This window comes from Lygodium microphyllum, chromosome 2, assembly GCF_053477565.2.
Source record: "Lygodium microphyllum isolate KBCC chromosome 2, Lygodium_microphyllum_v1.1.10, whole genome shotgun sequence".
NCBI classification, from domain to species: Eukaryota; Viridiplantae; Streptophyta; class Polypodiopsida; order Schizaeales; family Lygodiaceae; genus Lygodium; species Lygodium microphyllum.
This window is the reverse complement of record NC_141136.1, coordinates 108,786,638-108,804,957: the sequence shown is the minus strand read 5'-3', so window position 1 is coordinate 108,804,957 and position 18,320 is coordinate 108,786,638. Positions and strand designations below refer to the sequence as shown.

General features: G+C 45.8%; 1 protein-coding gene across 5 annotated transcripts in view; it reads left to right on the top strand.

The window, feature by feature from the left end:
* LUT1 (Cytochrome P450 superfamily protein) overlaps positions 1 to 18,320 on the top strand; it is an 82,388-nt gene that overhangs the window by 17,153 nt on the left and 46,915 nt on the right. For 3 of the 5 annotated variants that reach the window (XR_015694375.1, XR_015694379.1, XM_087697182.1), the window contains exon 2: positions 4,651 to 4,947. The exons of 1 other annotated variant lie outside the window; for it this stretch is intronic. Coding sequence is in view for 2 of the 4 variants with exons in the window: in XM_087697182.1 (XP_087553308.1) it covers positions 4,651 to 4,947 (297 nt within the window). In the remaining 2 variants the exon portion in view is untranslated. The remainder of the gene's footprint in view (positions 1 to 4,650; positions 4,948 to 18,320) is intronic. One more of the 5 variants, XM_087697198.1, reaches the window with a different exon arrangement.

Below are 18,320 nucleotides of genomic sequence, written 5' to 3'. Positions count from 1 at the left end.
TGCCCCGGCACAGGAGGCCCTCCAGCCACCTAATGTTGTGGATAAAGGTAAACAACAGGTCCTGGGTTTGGATTCCTGTAGCACTGATTGGATCGAGGCACGTCCAAAAAAAGGTAAAAAGTTGGATGCAGGCCTGGCAGATTCTGGGCCTAATGCTTCAAAGGATTTCGTGCGCACGTATATGCCAGGAAAGAAATGTTCTCTTCACAGCATGCTGCGCGTACTATGGCCCCTTCTGCCCCCCGTAATCAGTCTACAAGGAAAGTCTATACAGACGGTCCCAAGGGCCCACCTGCTAAGCTGGCGTTTGGTACTAGAGGTAATGTGATTACACCCTAGGATCGGCGTTATCCCCGCCCCACTCCCAAGGCAGTGGATATTTCATCTACCTCTAATGCGGGCCGCCAGATTCTCTTTTTTGAAGATATATGAAGATAGCCACGTGGAATGTGTAAGGCATTTGCTCTCGTCATAAGCAACATGCCATGTGGACTGTCTTGCATGAGAACCAGTGGGATGTCTTGTGTGCGGTTGAGCACAAGAGCCACGGTGAAGCAGGAAAAGCTGTGGATTGTCATGGATTCCGCCTGTTTTATGCAGGGACACATGCTATGCACTATTCGGGCGTGCTGATGATTGTCCATGAGAAATACCAGCCTGTTCTTATTAAAAATGATGTACAGGGCCGCTTTCTGGTAATCGAAGTCTTATTTGAAGGAGAGATTTTATGGTTGCTGGGCCTCTATGCTCCGAATGATCCCGCATCCCAACGGGATCTTTGGTCAACTTTGCAGAGATCGATGTCACTTGGCCGAAGGGGTTTTTTGATGGGAGATTTCAATATGTGTGTTGACTCTTCTCAGTCCACTTTAGGGCATTCGGTAATGGATGCTCCGGAAAGCTGGGTGTGGAATGCCTTTGCTCTTCACGTACTTAAGCAAGATCCTTGGTCTTGGCTCCACCCTTCTTTTTTAGGGTTTACTTTTCATTCTGCACAATATGCAACTACTTGGTCGCGGTTGGACCGAATGTATATTATGCAGGGGGATGATTTTCTTCCCGAGATGCTGGAAATGAAAGTCTTGCAGCAATATGCATTGTCAGACCATTTCCCCCTCCAGCTTGAGATTCTTGCACAACCTGTTGCACCTTTTATGCAGTTGTTGAATAGACTCCCTTTACGTTTCAACTGGTCTTATTTGAAGCATCCAGTCTTTCAGGGCTATATGCAGCAATTGATTGAGAGGTTCTTATTGGACTTCGCCTCTGAGGGCTTGGCTTCCTTTGCACGGCTGCTCGCTAATGTCCAGCGGGTTGCTCGGCAGTATGGGATCCATCATGCCTCTCTTTGTCGGTGACATCGACATGCAGCGGAGGACTTACTAGCTTTGGTCCGTTCGCTGCTGGTGGACACCCCAGATGATGAATTTCTGCTGTCACTGGAGATGCGTTTGGCTCATCTTATTCAAGTGTTTCAGTTGAGATCTTATCAGCAGGCCAAGCTGCATAACTTGACTGACACATTGCAAGATAGTGCTTGTCAGTCTCATAAGTTCTTTCGCGCCTTGCATGCTTCTTCTGCTTGAGAAAATATGACTAGACTCCAGGATTCAGAAGGTCGCATGGTCACTGATCCGCAGACCATTGTCAATATGTGCAGAAATTATTTTATGGATCTTCTTGGTTCTTCTCCGTCGCATTCTAGCCAGGTTACGCATGCATGCTCGGTCTTCTATGATCTGGTCTGCCAGCAAGTTCCACTTGATATGTAAGCTACTTTGGAGGCAGATATTTGCGAGGAGGAGGTTATGGATGTTTTGTTACACGTGCCTAAGGATAAAAGTCCTGGTTGGGATGGTCTCACCAATGAATTCTTTGAGCACTCGGGCACCCAGCTGGTGAAGCCATTGGCGGCTATGTTTCAGCAGGTTTGGGAGCAGGGGTCATGCCTTCCTCATGGAAAGAAGGCCTTATCAAACTGCTTCCAAAGGTCCCTTCGTTGTCAATGCTGCAACACTGGAGACCAATTTCTTTGATGGGTTTGATGTATAAAATCTTCTCCAAAGTGCTGGCGAATCGGCTTCACAAGCACCTTCCAGCTATTGTGCATCCTCTCCAATATGGTTTCATTAAGGGCCGCAACATTCTGCATAATATCTTAAATGTGCAAATGGCTATTGACTATGCGAGGCACTCCAGTCAGGAAGTGGTATTGATTCAATTGGATTTGGAAAAGGCTTTTGACTATTTAGACTGGTCTTTCATTGCAGAACTCATGTCTGCTATGGGTTTTGGTACTCGGATGTCCCGATTGATCTACACCATTAGTGCTGCGGCTTCTTCAAGAGTTATGCTCAATGGTGGGTTTACAAAACCATTTGTCCTTGCACGCTCGGTCAGACAGGGTTGCCCTTTGAGTCCTCTCTTCTTTGCCCTGGCGACTCACCTGGTCCTTTCGATGTTATCCTCAATGGCGGCTTTTGCTCAGCTAGCCGGATTGTCTCTTCCTTTGGGACATCACTTCATTAGCCAATCTCTGGCTGATGATAGCTTTATGATTTTGCGGGTGGACAGGGACAACATTCGAAAGGCATTAGATGTTTGGACGCTCTTTGGTCATGCTTCTGGTCTTCGTGTCGATGCCTTTAAATCAGCCATACTCAGTTGCATGGAGCCTGATTTACAGTCATTATGCTGGCAGGGCCAGGTTGTTTCCCGTGGCTCCATTGTAAGGTATCTTGGATACCCATTGGGGGTGGATGTTCGGCCAAAGGAACTACTGGAGTGGATTTCACAAAAACTGGCAGCAAAGTTTATGTATTGGAAGTCGCAAGCATGGCCATTCCATGTCCGCCTCAAAGTGGCTCAGACAATTATGTTGCCAATGCTAACATATTTCTTGCCATTGCTGCCGTGGACTCCTACTACTTTGAAGGCTCTCACTCGCCCCATTCGTTTCATGTTATGGAAGAAGGATTTATTGCAAGTAAGTATTTCGTGGATTTCATGGTCACATACATGTACCCCTATACGCATGGGTGGTGGAGCTATTTTGGATGCTGAAACTCATATGCTGGCTCTTCGTTGGTCTCTTTTTCGCGCCATGTGTGTGGATCATCACCCATGGACCATTATAGCCCGTTATTTTCTTGAGGACAGTGGGCTACGCCATGGTAATACACGACTTCGGGCCTCCTGGTGGCATGTTCTTAATGCAGACTCTCGATTTTCCAGTCCCTCTTCCTCTCTGTTATTGCACTTGGTCGGCTCGTGGAAAGTGGTGCTCCAAAAGGCCCATTGGCATCCAGTGGGGGACCGCTTGCATATTAACTCCTTTCAACTGGAATTGTTGGCAGTCTCGAGATTACTTTCATGGGAAGACAAACATCAGCTCAGACCGAGATTTAACCGCATGGCCCGTTTGGGTGTGACTTCTGTTGCGGATGCTACCCTTGCCACTCGCAATGTCCTCGCATCATTTCGTACTGCTAGGAGACTTTTCAGGATCCCACGTGGATACCGTGATTTATGGGAATAGCTTTTGTCGGTGCTTCAAGGTAGGCAACCCTTTCCTGCCCTGGCTGTGGATCGTCCTTGGCAGGACTGGGACCTTGCAGGCCGTTTGAGTCTGGAAAAGGCCTCTGCTAATCAGGAGTATCATCTTCTCATTCAAGATCATCAATGGCTGGGTGTGAAAGCTAATATTGTATGGGGATTGCGGAAATCACAGTCATGGTGGAAGGCAACTGTGATGGAGGGCTAGTTGAATAAGGCACCTTTCAAATGCAAGGTCTTTCTTTGGCGGGTAATGATTGGTGGTCTTCATCTTGCCTCGGCCCTTTCCAAGCGTAGAATCTCGAATGGCAATTGTTTCTTCTGCACCACTACTGTGGAATCGGCCCGACATCGATTTCTTTCTTGCCCGCTCGCCAAGAATATCTGGTCACTCTTGTCACAAGTCTGGCGCGCAGTGGTGGGGTCCTCACTAACACCTTTCGATTGGGTTTTTGTGCGCCCAAAGTACCGCACACCGCCATAGTTACATATGAAGATCTTATTCCACTTTTTCAGATATTGGGGATGCTGGCACATTTGGACCACACGGAATGCCTCTCTCTTTGATTTGGCCTCTAATGTACTGAGACACATTGCCTGGCTTAAAGGTCTCTCGCATTGGCAGATAGATCTCATTCGGCACTCGGACTTGCTCCCTCGGGAGGACTTGCTTCCCTGGCATATGGCAATTGCCTCTGGGTCTTTGCCATGATTTGTGTAACCTTTTTCGTGGATTAGTACTGGGATTTTCCACACGTTGGCCTAGGGCTCTCGTGTATTTTGTAATCATGTAATCATGTAAACTTGTACCTTTTTTCGTAATTAATACAATTACCTTTTACGAAAAGAGAGAGAGAGAGAGAGAGAGAGAGAGAGAGAGAGAGAGAGAGAGAGAGAGAGAGAGATTGGCAGTTGAGTCGCTCTGCTTCCTTTGTACCATCACTGTGATGTCTCTGATTTTACGCACGATGGCCTAGAGCCATCCCGTATCTTGTAATCTTGTACTTTTTTTGTAATTAGTACAATTACCTTTTACAAAAAAAAAGATTTTTTGATTTAATGCTTTACTAAGAATTTCTTATTTTGGCTACATAGATCAGACGAAGAGCAGTATTGCCATCCCTTCATCGCAAATATTTGTCGATTATGGTGGACAAAGTCTTTTCCACATGCACTGAACAACTTGTGAAGAGGCTGAAGGTGGAGATTCAAAAGGGTGTTGCTGTGAACATGGAGGAGAAATTTTCTCAACTCACGCTGGATGTAATTGGTCTTTCTGTTTTCAATTACAACTTTGATTCGCTTACGTCAAACAGTCCAGTCATACAAGCAGTGTACACTGCTCTAAAAGAGGCAGAATCACGGTCCACAGACATTCTTCCATATTGGAAGGTGCTCATTGCGTTCTTTCTCTTCTCTCTGTGTATGACTCTTTGTCTGGTCCATTTAATGGTTGTCCAATCTTTCAATTATGGTGGATAAGAGTGACATCAAACACCTACTTTCTGATTTGGAGATGTTGTCTTGCTTTCAAGGTGTGACACATTCTTTAAGCTTTTGTATTGGCCGTTAGCAGCCTATAAGCTATTGTAAAGATCAACCTCCTCGATCAGGAGAGAAGAAGGTCACAAGGTAGAAAAACTATGTATCAAAATGCTGGTACTATAATTTCATGTTCAACATACGGATCAAAACAAGAGTGCACAAGTGCACATAAGCATTGCCCTCTCAGGGAGTTTTTATTGCAATATATGAAATTGGCTTTTGTATCATTTGTGTCATTGTTCAAAAGCTTGTTGCTTGTTAAGGTGTCTTATGTTTCTTCATATGTTAATTAAAGTTGAGTCTTTGACTTATTATGATCTGGCAAAAGGTTGGGTGTTATCAATGTGTAATGAAGAATTGATGCACATCCAAAAATGGATGGGAGTTGACTGATGGATAAAGTCTGTCCAGTGTTTGTGGTAGCCGGTGCTGATTGTGCTGGTTTCTGTGTTTTCATCCTTGGTGGGCAGTGGTGCAGCTGTGTTTTGGTGGACAGTTGCCTGTTGCAGCTGGAGTACTCCTGTGTTTTGGCCCACAGCGGATCTGTTACTCTGCTTATGCAGTCTTGGTAAATTATTTTCCATGGCATCTATTGTTGATGAAGCTTCTTCTACCTCTACCTCTGAACCATCTATGGTTGCTATGCTAGATGAACCCCACTTTGCTGTATTGTTCTTGGTGGTGAGCATCCCTATTCTCCCCAACCTCCCATAGGCTCACAGGTTGGATGGCACCATCTAGAAGTTGAAAGCTAGGTCCATGTTGGATGTCTACCACATTTTACTATTCATTACCATGGCTGTACCTTGTTCTATTCCATTAGTCGACGATGGTAACTCCATGACTAGGGCAGATTTGTGGGAGAAAATCTATGCTAACAAGACCTTTGACCTGCTTTGTTCCAAATTCTTTCGGTAGTGTGTTATCTTCATTCTTGAGATGTTTGGGTGGAGGATAAGTCTGCAAGAGAGTTTCTTTTGATTGCCTCATAGGAGGGTAGGCTTTATAGAGTATGTCAAGAAGAACATGTATGTTCTGATACCATGTCACGAAATGACTGAGCAACCAAAGAGAGTAGGGTTTACAGGGAGAAACACAGTGTGTACGGAAAACACTGAGAAGAGAAGAGAAGTGAAACTCACATGAATAAATGAAATAATGAAGTGAATTTGATACAAGGGTATAGCACGAAGGATGCTCTGGAGCAGGGAGACTGTCGAAGAAGCCTTTGAATTTGCAAATGCAAGGATGATGAGGTGTCGCGTGGAGCAGGGGGATTGCTGTAGAAAGAGGAGCCTCTGAATTCGCAATGCAAGGATGAAGGCTGGTGATGCCTAGAGCAGGGAGACTGCCGTCAAAGGATGAAGAGCCCCTGAGTCGGCAAACGTAGGCGTGAAGACTGACGCCAGCCATAGCAGCTAAGAAACATGTTTCTTTGAATTGGAAACGTACAAAACGTTTCTTAAAGTACGAAACATTCTGAGAATAAAAAACATGGGCGTTTTTTTTTGTGAGTTGGAACCCAAAACATGGTTTTTTTTGACAAAAACTATTGGGCAATGTTAAACATGATGATGATGATGATGTGTAATGACTCGTGTGAGAGCTCATGAATTAGGATGAGAGACATATTTTTTTGTGATTTTGTTTAGTTATTGGACTTTGTCAATCTAGTATCTATTCTTGTCTTGAGCGTTGAATATTATACGACTGTAGTCTCATTTATGAGTTATTTATGATATATTACGATTCATTCTCGATTTTGACATTTTGTCAATCTGTTTTAAAGAGATTCATGATGTTGCAACTTGACTTAGTCCATATTGTAGATAGGCTATTTACATGTTAATTTCAATTTTCTTCGTATGATATGTATGAATTATAATATTTGAGTTTTAAACCATAGTGTAGCTTGTCCAAATACTAACTTTGACATAAGTGACAAGTCAATAATGGATCATGGATATGTAACGTATTATTCTCAATTGACTCTATTATCACTCAAGCTCAATTGACGATTCTTTGTTTAAGAGAGAGTTCCATAGAGGTTTAGAACCTCTTTCCCTAGTTAAAAGTATTAAAAATCCCTATATAAAAAACCAACGTTTTTTATTTTACCCCCTCTTGAAAGAAACTTACGAAACACATTTCTGACGTTTCGTTTCTAAACTTTTTAACATTTCTGGCTGCTATGACGCTAGCTGCTGGAGAGTGATGCGGGAGAAGACGAAAGAGCCAGAAATTGAAAACGCAAACGTAGCAGCCTCTGATGATGGAAGCACTAGTTGTTGTGGAGTGATGCTTGATGATTGGAGAGCGGCTAGGTGTCAGAGTGGAGCGATGCAGAAGCGTGGGACCAAGATTGAGAGAGAGAGTGAACACAGAGAGAAGAGAGAGAGAAAGAGACAGTGGAAGATGAAGATCTGTTGTATAAGGTGTGTTGTATACAAAGATATGCAGATATATACACGGGCGCAGTGCGCGTGACTGCGTGTCTCCACCTCGATGATGCAACGTGCTGTTCATCTCGAAGTACGTTGCAATCTGCACGATCTCCTGCCTGAAATCTGCAATCACAAGTGGGGAATAATGTGTTGACTGCCGGCTATAAATAGCTTGGGAATAGGTGATAAAATATGACGTGGCACTGGTGACGTGGCTGCCTGCTCCGGCAGGGGATGACAATCGCTAACATCCCCTCTCAGAGCCTGGACGGAGCAAAAGCCTGAGGGATTTGGCATGTCTCCGAAGTAGAGCCTGGGAAAGCGCCGTCGTAAACAAATCTGCAAGATTGTCCTCCGTCTTGCAGTACTCCACAGCTATGGTATCATCTAGAAGCTTCTCCCTGATGAAGTGGTACTGGATCTCTATGGGCTTCGTCCGGGCATGGAAAACAGGATTTTGTGCCAAGGCAATGCAACTCTCATTGTCGCATCGCAGAAAAGTAGGACGAGTTTGGGGGCATCCAAGCTCCTCCAACAATCTCCGAAGCCACACAACCTCACATGTGGTGGAAGACGCGGCCCGATACTCCGCCTTAGTAGACGAAAGGGCTACCGTGGGCTGCTTCTTGCTACTCCATGAGATAACACCTGCACCCAAGGTAAAATAGTAGCCTGTAGTAGACCGCCTGTGGTCCACATCGCCAGCCCAATCCGAGTCGCTTCAACTTGCAAGTACAAGATTTGAACCACCTGTGCCTGCTGGATAATGAATCCCTAAGGCAGAGGTCCCTCTCAAATACCGAAGTATCCTCTGGGCAGCCTGCCAATGCATCGTCTGAGGTTCACTCATGAATCCCGCCAAGAGACCTACAACAAAACAAAGATCAACACGAGTGTTGAGGAGCCAAATCAATGATCCAATCAACTGACGGTAGCGGGAAGCATCCGCCAAGGGAGAATCTGAATGTGAAGTGGCCTTCCAGTTCGGATCCATAGGAGTAGAAATGGTCCGACAATCCTCCATCGCAAAAGAAACCAAGAGCTCCTGTACATATCTCTGTTGAGAGATGAAAATCCCCCTCTGGGACTGATAAATCTCATGGCCCAAGAAGAAGTGGAGTAGACCCAAGTCCGTAATCTCGAACGCCTGATGTAAAGCTGCCTTCGTCTCGTTGACTGTCTATGCATGATCACCTGTGACAATCAAATCGTCAACATACAACACAAAAAGCACACAACCAGCCTCGGAAGTGTGTACATAAAGCTGCGGATCGGCCTTGGAGCGCCGATATCCCAACTGTGACTGAAGGAACGAGTCAATCTTCTCGTTCCATGCACACCGAGCCTCCTTGAGGCCATACAAGGCCTTCTTTAGCCTGTAGACTTGCCCATTTGAAGATCCAAAGCCAGGAGGCTGCTCTACATAGATCTCCTCCTTCAAATCACCATTGAGGAAGGCCGACTTCACATCCAACTGGTAGATAGGCCATCGCCTATGGCCAGCCAAGGCAAGAACAGCTTGAATAGTCGCCATACGAGCAGTGGGGGCAAAAGTATTATGACAGTCAATCCCTGGGCGCTGTGCAAAACCTTTAGCAACAAGGTGAGCCTTGTGCTTGTCCAAAGAACCATCGCTAAGGTACTTGGTCTTGAAGACCCATTTGACGCCAATCATCTTCTTATGCGAGGGGCGAGACACGAGATACCAAGTGCCATTCCTCTCAATAGCCTCCAACTCGGCTTCCATAGCTTTCTTCCATGGTGCGGACTGTAAAGCCTCCTTCACGGAGGTGGGCTCTCGATCCTGCATAACACGGGTCATCAAACAATAGTTAGAGCAAACAAGCTCCGTAGAATGTGCCTGGTGCCTCCGTGACCGCCGCGGACCATCTTGCAGTCCCCACTCCTCAGGGACCCCCTCGATCTCTGAATCTCGGAGTGTGTCACGGGCCCAATGAGGAGGAGGTCCGGACCTCTTCTCGTCGCTCTCCATCAGCTGAAGACTCTAGGATATCCACCGGTGGTAACTCCTCGGGGGTGATCGGTGGAACAGTAGACTCTGTATCGGAAACAGAATCGGAATCAAAAGGCGCTGGCTCCAAAAGAACTGTCTCGGGAGCCCAACTCTCCCCTGGATTACCAAGAACGGGATGCTCCTCACCCGCTGCTATGGCCTGAACATCCACGAACTGCACATCTCGACTGGTGTACACATTCCGCTTTACGGGATCATACAAGCGATAGCCTTGGGACTGAGAGCTGTAGCCAACGAATACGTGTCTTCGGGAAGCCGCTTCAAATTTATCACGATGAGGCTTGGGAATGTGAACATAGGCATCACACCCAAAAACCCTAAAATAAGAAACATCGGGCTTAGTCCCAAAGTAAGCCTCAAAAGGTGTCATCCCATCAACGGCCGAAGTGGGGGATCGGTTGAGGATGTGGACGGTAGTAGCCACAGCCTCGGCCCACAGAAACTGAGGTGTCTGTCGGTGCTCCATCATGGTGCGCCCCATCTCGATCACACTTCGGTTCTTCCGTTCAAGAATGCCATTTTCTTGAGGAGTGTTGGTGTTAGCAAACTCCTGGTGAATGCCTCTATCTGCACAAAAACGAGCAAACTCATGAGAAACAAATTCACCACCCTTGTCAGAGCGTAAGGTCTTTAATCGCCCGGCCCAATCGGTTCTCCTCAAAGAGAAGCCAATCCTTGAAGTGGGAGAAAGCATCCGACTTCAACGCCAAGAAGTAGGCCCAAGTCATCCTGCTGTAGTCATCTACGATCAACATGAAGTACGAGCTTTCTTTCAAGGACTTGTTCCGTATAGGGCCACAAAGATCCATAGATACAAGCTCCATCGGGGAAGTAGACCGCCACGAAGCTTTGTTGGGAATCGCATCCCTATACTGCTTCCCACGAATGCAGGAGACGCATGGCTGCTGGCTCACCACTATGTCCGGCAACCCTCGAACAAGCTGTCCATGTGACGCCCTCCGAAGATAATCATAGTTTAGGTGACCAAACCGAGCATGCCATAGCTCGGACTGTGTCTGAGAGGTAAGAAGAAGAGTAGGGAGAGCGGTAGAAGACGTCAATTTGTAGATGCCGTTCTCCTCATATCCTGATGAGAGAACCTTTCGTGATCCACGATCAAGGACTCGTACCGAATCACTGTCAAACTCCACTAAAAGTCCAAGTGAACAAATCTTATGAACCGAAAGTAGATGATATCCTAAACCTGGCACATGCAACACCTCTGAGGTATGGGTACCACCACGTCCATCTGGAATAAGCTGCATCTCACCCCGTCCTGCAATAGACACCGAAGAGCTATCTCCGATGAGAATCTGCCCATGCGAAGGTCACAACTGGGCAACACCAACTGATGAAGGAGTCGTGTGCCGGGAGGCACCACTGTCTACGATCCACTCTCGAGCCTGGGGGGCTGTCATCGGCAGCATCAGAAGCCTTCGGTGTAGAGTCCTCAATGACTCTAGATGAAGAAACGCAGCTGATGAGGGTGCAGTCACCGCTTCGATTCCTTCTTGTTGGTGTCCTTCTTGTCTTTGTCGGGGCAATCCTTCTTCCAATGGCCGGTCGTACCACAAATATGGCATGTGGATTCTTTTTCCTTGTCCTTCTTTGACTTGTTGTCCTCCTTCTTCTTCTTTTGGTCCTTCCCCTTCTTCTGAGAGGCTTGACCTGTCAATGCTTTCGACTTGGAAGCATGTTGTCCCTTTAGTTGTTCCTCTTGGTTCAAGACCATAGGAACCAACTCTTCCCACCGAAGAGTTGGCTCACGCCCCGAAGCAATAAGGGCGGAGTAAAAAGCACCGAATCCTGGTGGCAACTGGGACAAGAGTGTGATCGCCATGTCTTTAGAGGAAATCGGCTTCCTCGCATTCTGAACCTACATCTGAAGCTGTCTAAGCTTGTTGATGTGCTCCCGCAACGAAGAAGACTTGTTCACGGACAAGGTCCGCATCTGGACCTCCAAAGAAACCCATTTCATAAGGGTCATCCGGTTATACATCTGGTCAAGCTCCAGCCATATCTCTCAAGCCACCGTCGAGTGCTCGATGTGGGCTATCACGGCTGTAGTACAAGAAAGAAAAAGAAAAGAACGAATCCGGGCATTTAGTTTGTCCCAGTGAGATTGGGCCTTGGCCAACTCTGCACGAGCATCGGAAGAGAGTTTGGACTCATCTCTCACCGAGGGCCGGTCGATCTCCTCCTGTACAAGCTCTGCCAAATCGTAAGACTCAAGGATGGCCAACATCATCACGCGTCAGATGCGGTAATTGTCGCCATCGAGCTTTTGATCTGAGGGAAGAGCTGGTAAGACAGGCACCTTCCGATCCATGATCGTCTGGAACTCCAAGTCAATCTCTGTAGACATCTTCACTTGTAATGCTTGCATAAACGCAAAAGCAGCCCCCTCTGACTATGAAAACGCAGCCTGCTAGGGCTCTTTCTTCCGCGTCCCGAACCTTCTTCAACCATCAGAGGCGATGAAAAAGTAAAACCTGCACTTGAAATTTGAAAACACAGCCTTCCTCCTCTTCAAACAGCAGCAAACAGCAGCAAATTTACCAATTGGACTCCTTTCCCGTGCGCCCACGCTCGCTTCAGCCTTGTTCCGATGCGCAGCCCTCCCGCTCGCCCTCGAACGCTGGAAACGCAGCCTTGTGTCGCGATGGAATCTCCTCTTCAGGCAGGTTCTTCACTCAGTCAGCCCTTCTTCACTGCTCTGATACCATGTCAGAGTGCAGCGATGCGGAAGCGTGGGACCAAGGCTGAGAGAGAGAGAGTGAACACAGAGAGAAGAGAGAGAGAGAAAGAGACAGTGGAAGATGATCTGCTGTATAAGGTGTGCTGTATACAAAGATATGCAGATATATACACGGGCGCAGTGCGCGTGACTGCGTGTCTTCACCTCGATGATGCAACCTGCTGTTCACCTCGAAGTACGCTGCAATCTACACGATCTCCTGCCTGAAATCTGCAATCACAAGTGGGGAATAATGTGCTGACTGCCGGCTATAAATAGCCTGGGAATAGGCGATAAAATATGGCAGGTCGGCTGCATTTCAGCCGACTGGTACAGATCTGTCCGACCTGCACCAGACTGCCACATGGCAGCTGACGTGGCACTGGTGACGTGGCTGCCTGCTCCGCCAAGGGATGACAATTGCTAACACTAGGAACCAAAACAGAAGTGTTTGGAGCTTGGAAAGTTGACGATAGGCTGATGATGCAAATGCCAGGTGAAGGAAAAGTGTTCATAGGCTGCAAATGCAAATCAAGAGACTGTGTAGATGATGCCAAGTGAGTGGAGATTGAGGCCTAGGTGGAGGAAGCTATCGCCAAGTTGGGGATGCTGACGCTAGGCAGAGATGAGGTGTCGCCAAGGTGGAGAAGTTGACACCAACAGAATGGGCTCCAAAATGCAAACCTGATGTGGAAGATGATAGGGCGCTTAAAGAAGATGATGGAAGGAGAGAGGAGATGAAAGTCTCAGAAGAAGTGAGAGAGTGTGGTGAGTACAAGTGAAGAATGATTGGGAGGTGCCGTATAGGCCAAGTAGAGGGTTGATGGATCCTTGGAAAAGCACAAATCCAAGCTTATCGCCAAGGGATTTACCTAGAGGCCAGGTTGATGTTGTAGATGCCTTTGTATTGACAACTCAGATGACTATGGATAATCTTAGAAGTGCCTTCCCATCACAGGTAGGTGTGGCTGCTAGATGGCTGTGAAGTCAGCCTTTGTGAATGTTCTTCAGGAGAAGATTGATGTTGAGCAGCCACAAGGTTACAATGTTCCAAGATCATTGGATCATGTTTATTGCTTGTGGAAGGGTCTCTATGGGGTGAAGTAGGTAATCCGAGTTTGATATTAGTGGATTGGCATATGGGGTTGGTAAGCTATGTTAATATTATGTTTATGATGTGATCATTACAGGGCAGGGTAGTCATGTGGAGCACATTGCTTCGATGTGGGATGTGTTGAGAAGGGACATTGAGATGATAGTTGCTTATTCCACTTTGTTCATGGGCTCGCAACATTTCAATTATCACATCAAGATTTTTATCTTGTTGTAGAAGAATGTGGTTGAGTTGTTTACAGTTGTGGCATTGACAGATTTCAATAGATATATAGATTGGTTAATTGTAGCAGCAAACCCAAATCCAAAGCTTTGTCTCCACAGCATCACCATTAAACTCTAAGGCAACAAAAATCTTCAACCCTACAAGTCTCCAACTCTTTGCAAACTGCAAACTATTAAAGAAAGTGTTTGAGTCAAACGTTTTTATCCACTAATATTTAAACTACAAATGTTTCTCCCCCCCCCCCCCACAAAAAAAAAAGAAAGAAAAACAGCATATTGATTTGGGTGCCTACAACCATGGAGCCAAATTGTATGTGACTAGATGTTTGCAGGCCTCGTCAATGATATTTGCAGGCCACATCTTTATGGGTTTTGCGGTAATTGTGAGGCACCCCACACATGGGGTCATGTGGAGGGAGGCTCTCTTTGATAGGTTGGACCAACTCAGATTGAGATAGTGTTGAGATCCACTATAGGTTTCTATTTTACTCTGGGTATAGGTGCCATTGATTGAAGTTGTTAAGTGCCGACATGCTGTTTTTTCTACAGAGGTAGAGTATAGACGTGCTTATTTTGTAGCCCAATATGCTGTTTGGTTGAGGCAGATATTGGTTGAGATTGGCTTCCTTAGAAAGAGCTTACAATTTTTCATTGTGATAGTTAGAGTGTAACGTGTTTGCCACCTATCGGTTGTCTAGGCACGTTTTTAGCAGTCCATCGAGAGACAAGCCTAGGCGACGCCGCCGGCACTCCCATGGAATGTCACAGGGTTTGTTGCTTAGGGTTTCCCGAGTCCGCCTCGCAACAGAATGTTCGCGGCCGAACCCACTAGGATCGACCTAAAACTTGGGTTCCTAGGGATCAAGGTCTCCTGACAACATTCTAGCGTCGGTTTTTGGACATCCTACTTTACATAGAGATACCCAATTCGAAGCAGATCCATACTAGACTTGGTTCAAAGAGAATGGAAAACAAGAGGGATGCACCGGTCAACTTCTCTGCTCGTAGGGCATAGTTCCATTCCAGTCCCCTAAAACGGCATGAATTGGGTTCTAACTTAACAATATCTAAAGGTCGAACGACGGAAAACCTTGTAAGAAGAATCCCAATTCTCTGGGACCACCCTACTATAGGATAGACTCGCCAGGGGTTTTGCCCACCCGCTTCCCTTGATAGCTTTAGTTTTCTAATTAGGTCCTACCACAATTATGTGTGACATTCAAAATTAGCTTCATTAATTAAGCCTTTTAGGGAACAGGGTTCGTTCGCGTAATTTACAGCATATACATAAATACAGAGCAAGCAATCCTTTTGACAAACAAGTTCCTTAACTTATGTTCCAGGTGATCTTTGTCTCTTGCCCATACATGAGAAATTATGTATTCCTTTCCGACAGAAGTATTCCTTTTGCCTACAAAAGTAACTGGTCCAAATTACATGGCACCATAATTTTTACCCTTTATCTAGAATAGGATCTTCCAACACCCCGGACGTTGGGCTCATAGTAGTCTTCAACTTCGTTCCAGACTCGACAAGGGGTGTCTAGAGCTCCACTGACCCCAAGCGACCTAGGAGCGAGACACACTTTCCGTGGTTGGCCTTTTCACCACTCGACCTTCGGCCCGTGAATCGAGCAGTGCCCTTTCGGGTTGAGATGCGGCGTGACCTTGGAGATGATCCACCCATGTAAAATATACTTCCTTAATTAATCCAATTAAGAATCAAGCACAATCAAGGCAATCAGCCTAATATCATCTTCCAAGGAAACATTGCTTTATGTTCCATGGCAACTTGTCATTACTGACCCTTGCCAAAACACAAGCACTTGGAATAATCATCCAAATCACATCCCAACAATCAATTTAATGCAAAAACATTTAGGACATTGTTTGATTAATCAACAAAAACAATGGTATCATTTTTCAAACATTGCAAGAATAGTCTCGATAACCTTCCATTGCGTGTTTGCTCTCCCCCTTGGGATCCAAGTGATTCTATGCAAGAATTACTTAACACTTCCTCCATTCAGCTAGGACATTGTTCAAGACATGAGTTCTAATAATCCCTTACTTTGATTGATAACTGAATCCTTCTTCCTAAAAATGAGTATAAAAGCATCGGTCTTTCCTTTGACTTAGGGTTTCCTAATCCTTGAGCTCTTCACTTGCCCTAGAGTTGTTGTTGCATCTAATCCAAAGGATTGATAAACATAGTCACTATCGGCGAATCTCAAGGCATCGTAGTCTTAATCCCAATGATTGTTGTTTGTACTAGCTACGCATGACTTCAAGATCCCAATGAACTAATAGTTCGAGATATTAGCAAGACTTTAATGCAAGATCAATTTGTGTACCATCGATGTATGTTTCATAGTGTCTTTTCCAGGCATGTACCGTCTATGTGCATAACTCTTAAGTAACCTTATATGTTCTTTTATGCCACATATGACTTTGTCATATAGCACGGGGATGCAAAGTATTTGAGTCATGGGTTTGTGTGAACCTCAATGCGCCATAAACATAAATCTATGCAAGGTCATCTATGGTTGTGGAAGGAATTTACCTGGATATTCGGATATGCATTATCCCTATTCGACGTTGTATTCATATTCGCAGAAATGCCTTGGCCGGTGGCTCCATTGCTGGATGCGGGATTACTGCTGATGCATGACTCCCTCCGTTTTGGGGCCATACTTTCGGCCTATAAATCACTCTTTTTCTCTCGTCGAAGAGATGGTGTGCCGGGTGATTCTTCTCGAAAGGATTAGACTCGCGAGAAGAGGAGGATTAAAATTGCGGGGAGATGAGGATTAGATTCGCGGGGAGAGGAGAAGAGCAATGCGTGTGGTCACCCTCTAAGGAGAGGAAGGGCTCCTCCTCTTCTTCTCTTCTTCTCTCTGTTCCTCTCCCTATCTCTCTCTCCTCTTCTTCTTCTTCTTCTTCTCTCCCTCTCTCTTTTTCTCCTCTCTTCTTCTTCTCTTCTTCTTTTCTTCTCTTCTCTCACAGTTTGTCTCATAGGCCAGTTTTGGTCTTTAGAAGACGTTAATATAACTTTCTTTCTTTCTTTCTCTCTCCCTCTCTTCTTCTTCTTCTCCTTTTTTTCTTCTTCTCTCCTCTCTCTCTCCCTCTCTTCCCTGCAACCTCTTGGCCTCTCCTCTAAGGCTCCATATATATTCTTTTTTCATTACGATTGGGGGGTTTTTATAGTGGAAAAGGGGGTGTGGTTGATGGGGGGGGGTGAGGTGGCACACGTGGCCTTCCTCCCCTCGTTCGCGTCATCGTCCTTATCTTTATCGACGTCGTCCTCCTTCTCGTCAACCTCACTGTTATCGCCTGCAGCTCCACTGTCATTCTTGCCGTCTTTATCATCATCTTTCATGTCGACTTACCCCTCCCTCGTCGACGTCGCCTGTTCCTCCCCCCTTGACTTTCTTGTCAATCCCCTTCCCCTCGCCACTTGTTCGGTAGTGGTTGGGGGGAGGGGGGGGGGGACTATTACATCCTCTCTCCCTTAGAGGCTCGAGATGTCCTCATCTTAAAAAAACTAGGGAGGAAGACAAGCATTAATGGGGCTTAGGGCTTGTCGGTTAGGACCCACCATGCGTCTGCTCGACTCCGTTGCGCTACTCTTAATGTTTCAAGTAGTGCAACTCATATTATTACAATTAACAGTAGGTACAAGAGTAGGGTTTATTTCAAATAGAAGTTGTATTACATGTCAATAGAATTGCTAGGATCGCTAATCATCCTAAAAAGGTGTAGTAGGCTCTAGGTCTTCCTCTTCATCAGATTCCTCTATATATCCAAAGACTGCACTTGTGTAGCTTCGTTTCCTTGGAGGTTCACTGTCTTCTGGACTTAGGTTAGGGCAGTTTGCTTGGACGTGTCCCAGCTCATTGCAATGGAAGCATTGATGGTAGGGACATCTCCTATGGATGTGCCCTAATTCTCCGCAAATGTGGTATCTCTTGCTCTGATTTCGGGGATTATCTTTGTCACCATTGCCCGATCCAAGTTCTTGGACGATTGGCTTTGCTCGAAGTAATGCATCTTGCAAGTTCGTTGGACGCATTGCTTCAAGACAGTGGTTCAGAGGAGTGTTTAGGCATGGTAAAACTTGGATACTTGTTGCGCAATATACATAGGTGGCGCGTATTTTAGTAAGATCACAAACTTTGAATAGTAGGTTTCCAAGGTTAATTCTAGCTGCTTGAGCTTGAAGAATTCACTCATCTTCAAAGTCCGGTAGGTCGGTGGAAGGTATCGTCCACTTATGACATCTTTCAGCTGAGCCCAAGTAACAACGATTTCAGAAATACTTTGATTCTGGCACCATTGCTTTGACCATAACTGAGCTTGGCCAACTAATTTAAGTTTGGCTATCATTGCTTGATTGGTTGGAGCAGTTCCCGAAGCAGAAAAATAATCATCCATTGACTCAATCCATATCTTCATCTCTGCTATGACGTCTATGCCTTCTCCATCAAACTCGGGTGCCTTAATTTGCTTGAGAAGGAATTTCTTCTCTTGCATGTGAGGGTTTGTGGGTGCAAAAGGTGCCTGACAATCAAGCCATACCACTTAGATTATTTTGTTTAGGATATGTCTACCAACTATACATTAATCAATTATGCATCATTACGAATTTTCGCTCTGATACCAATTGT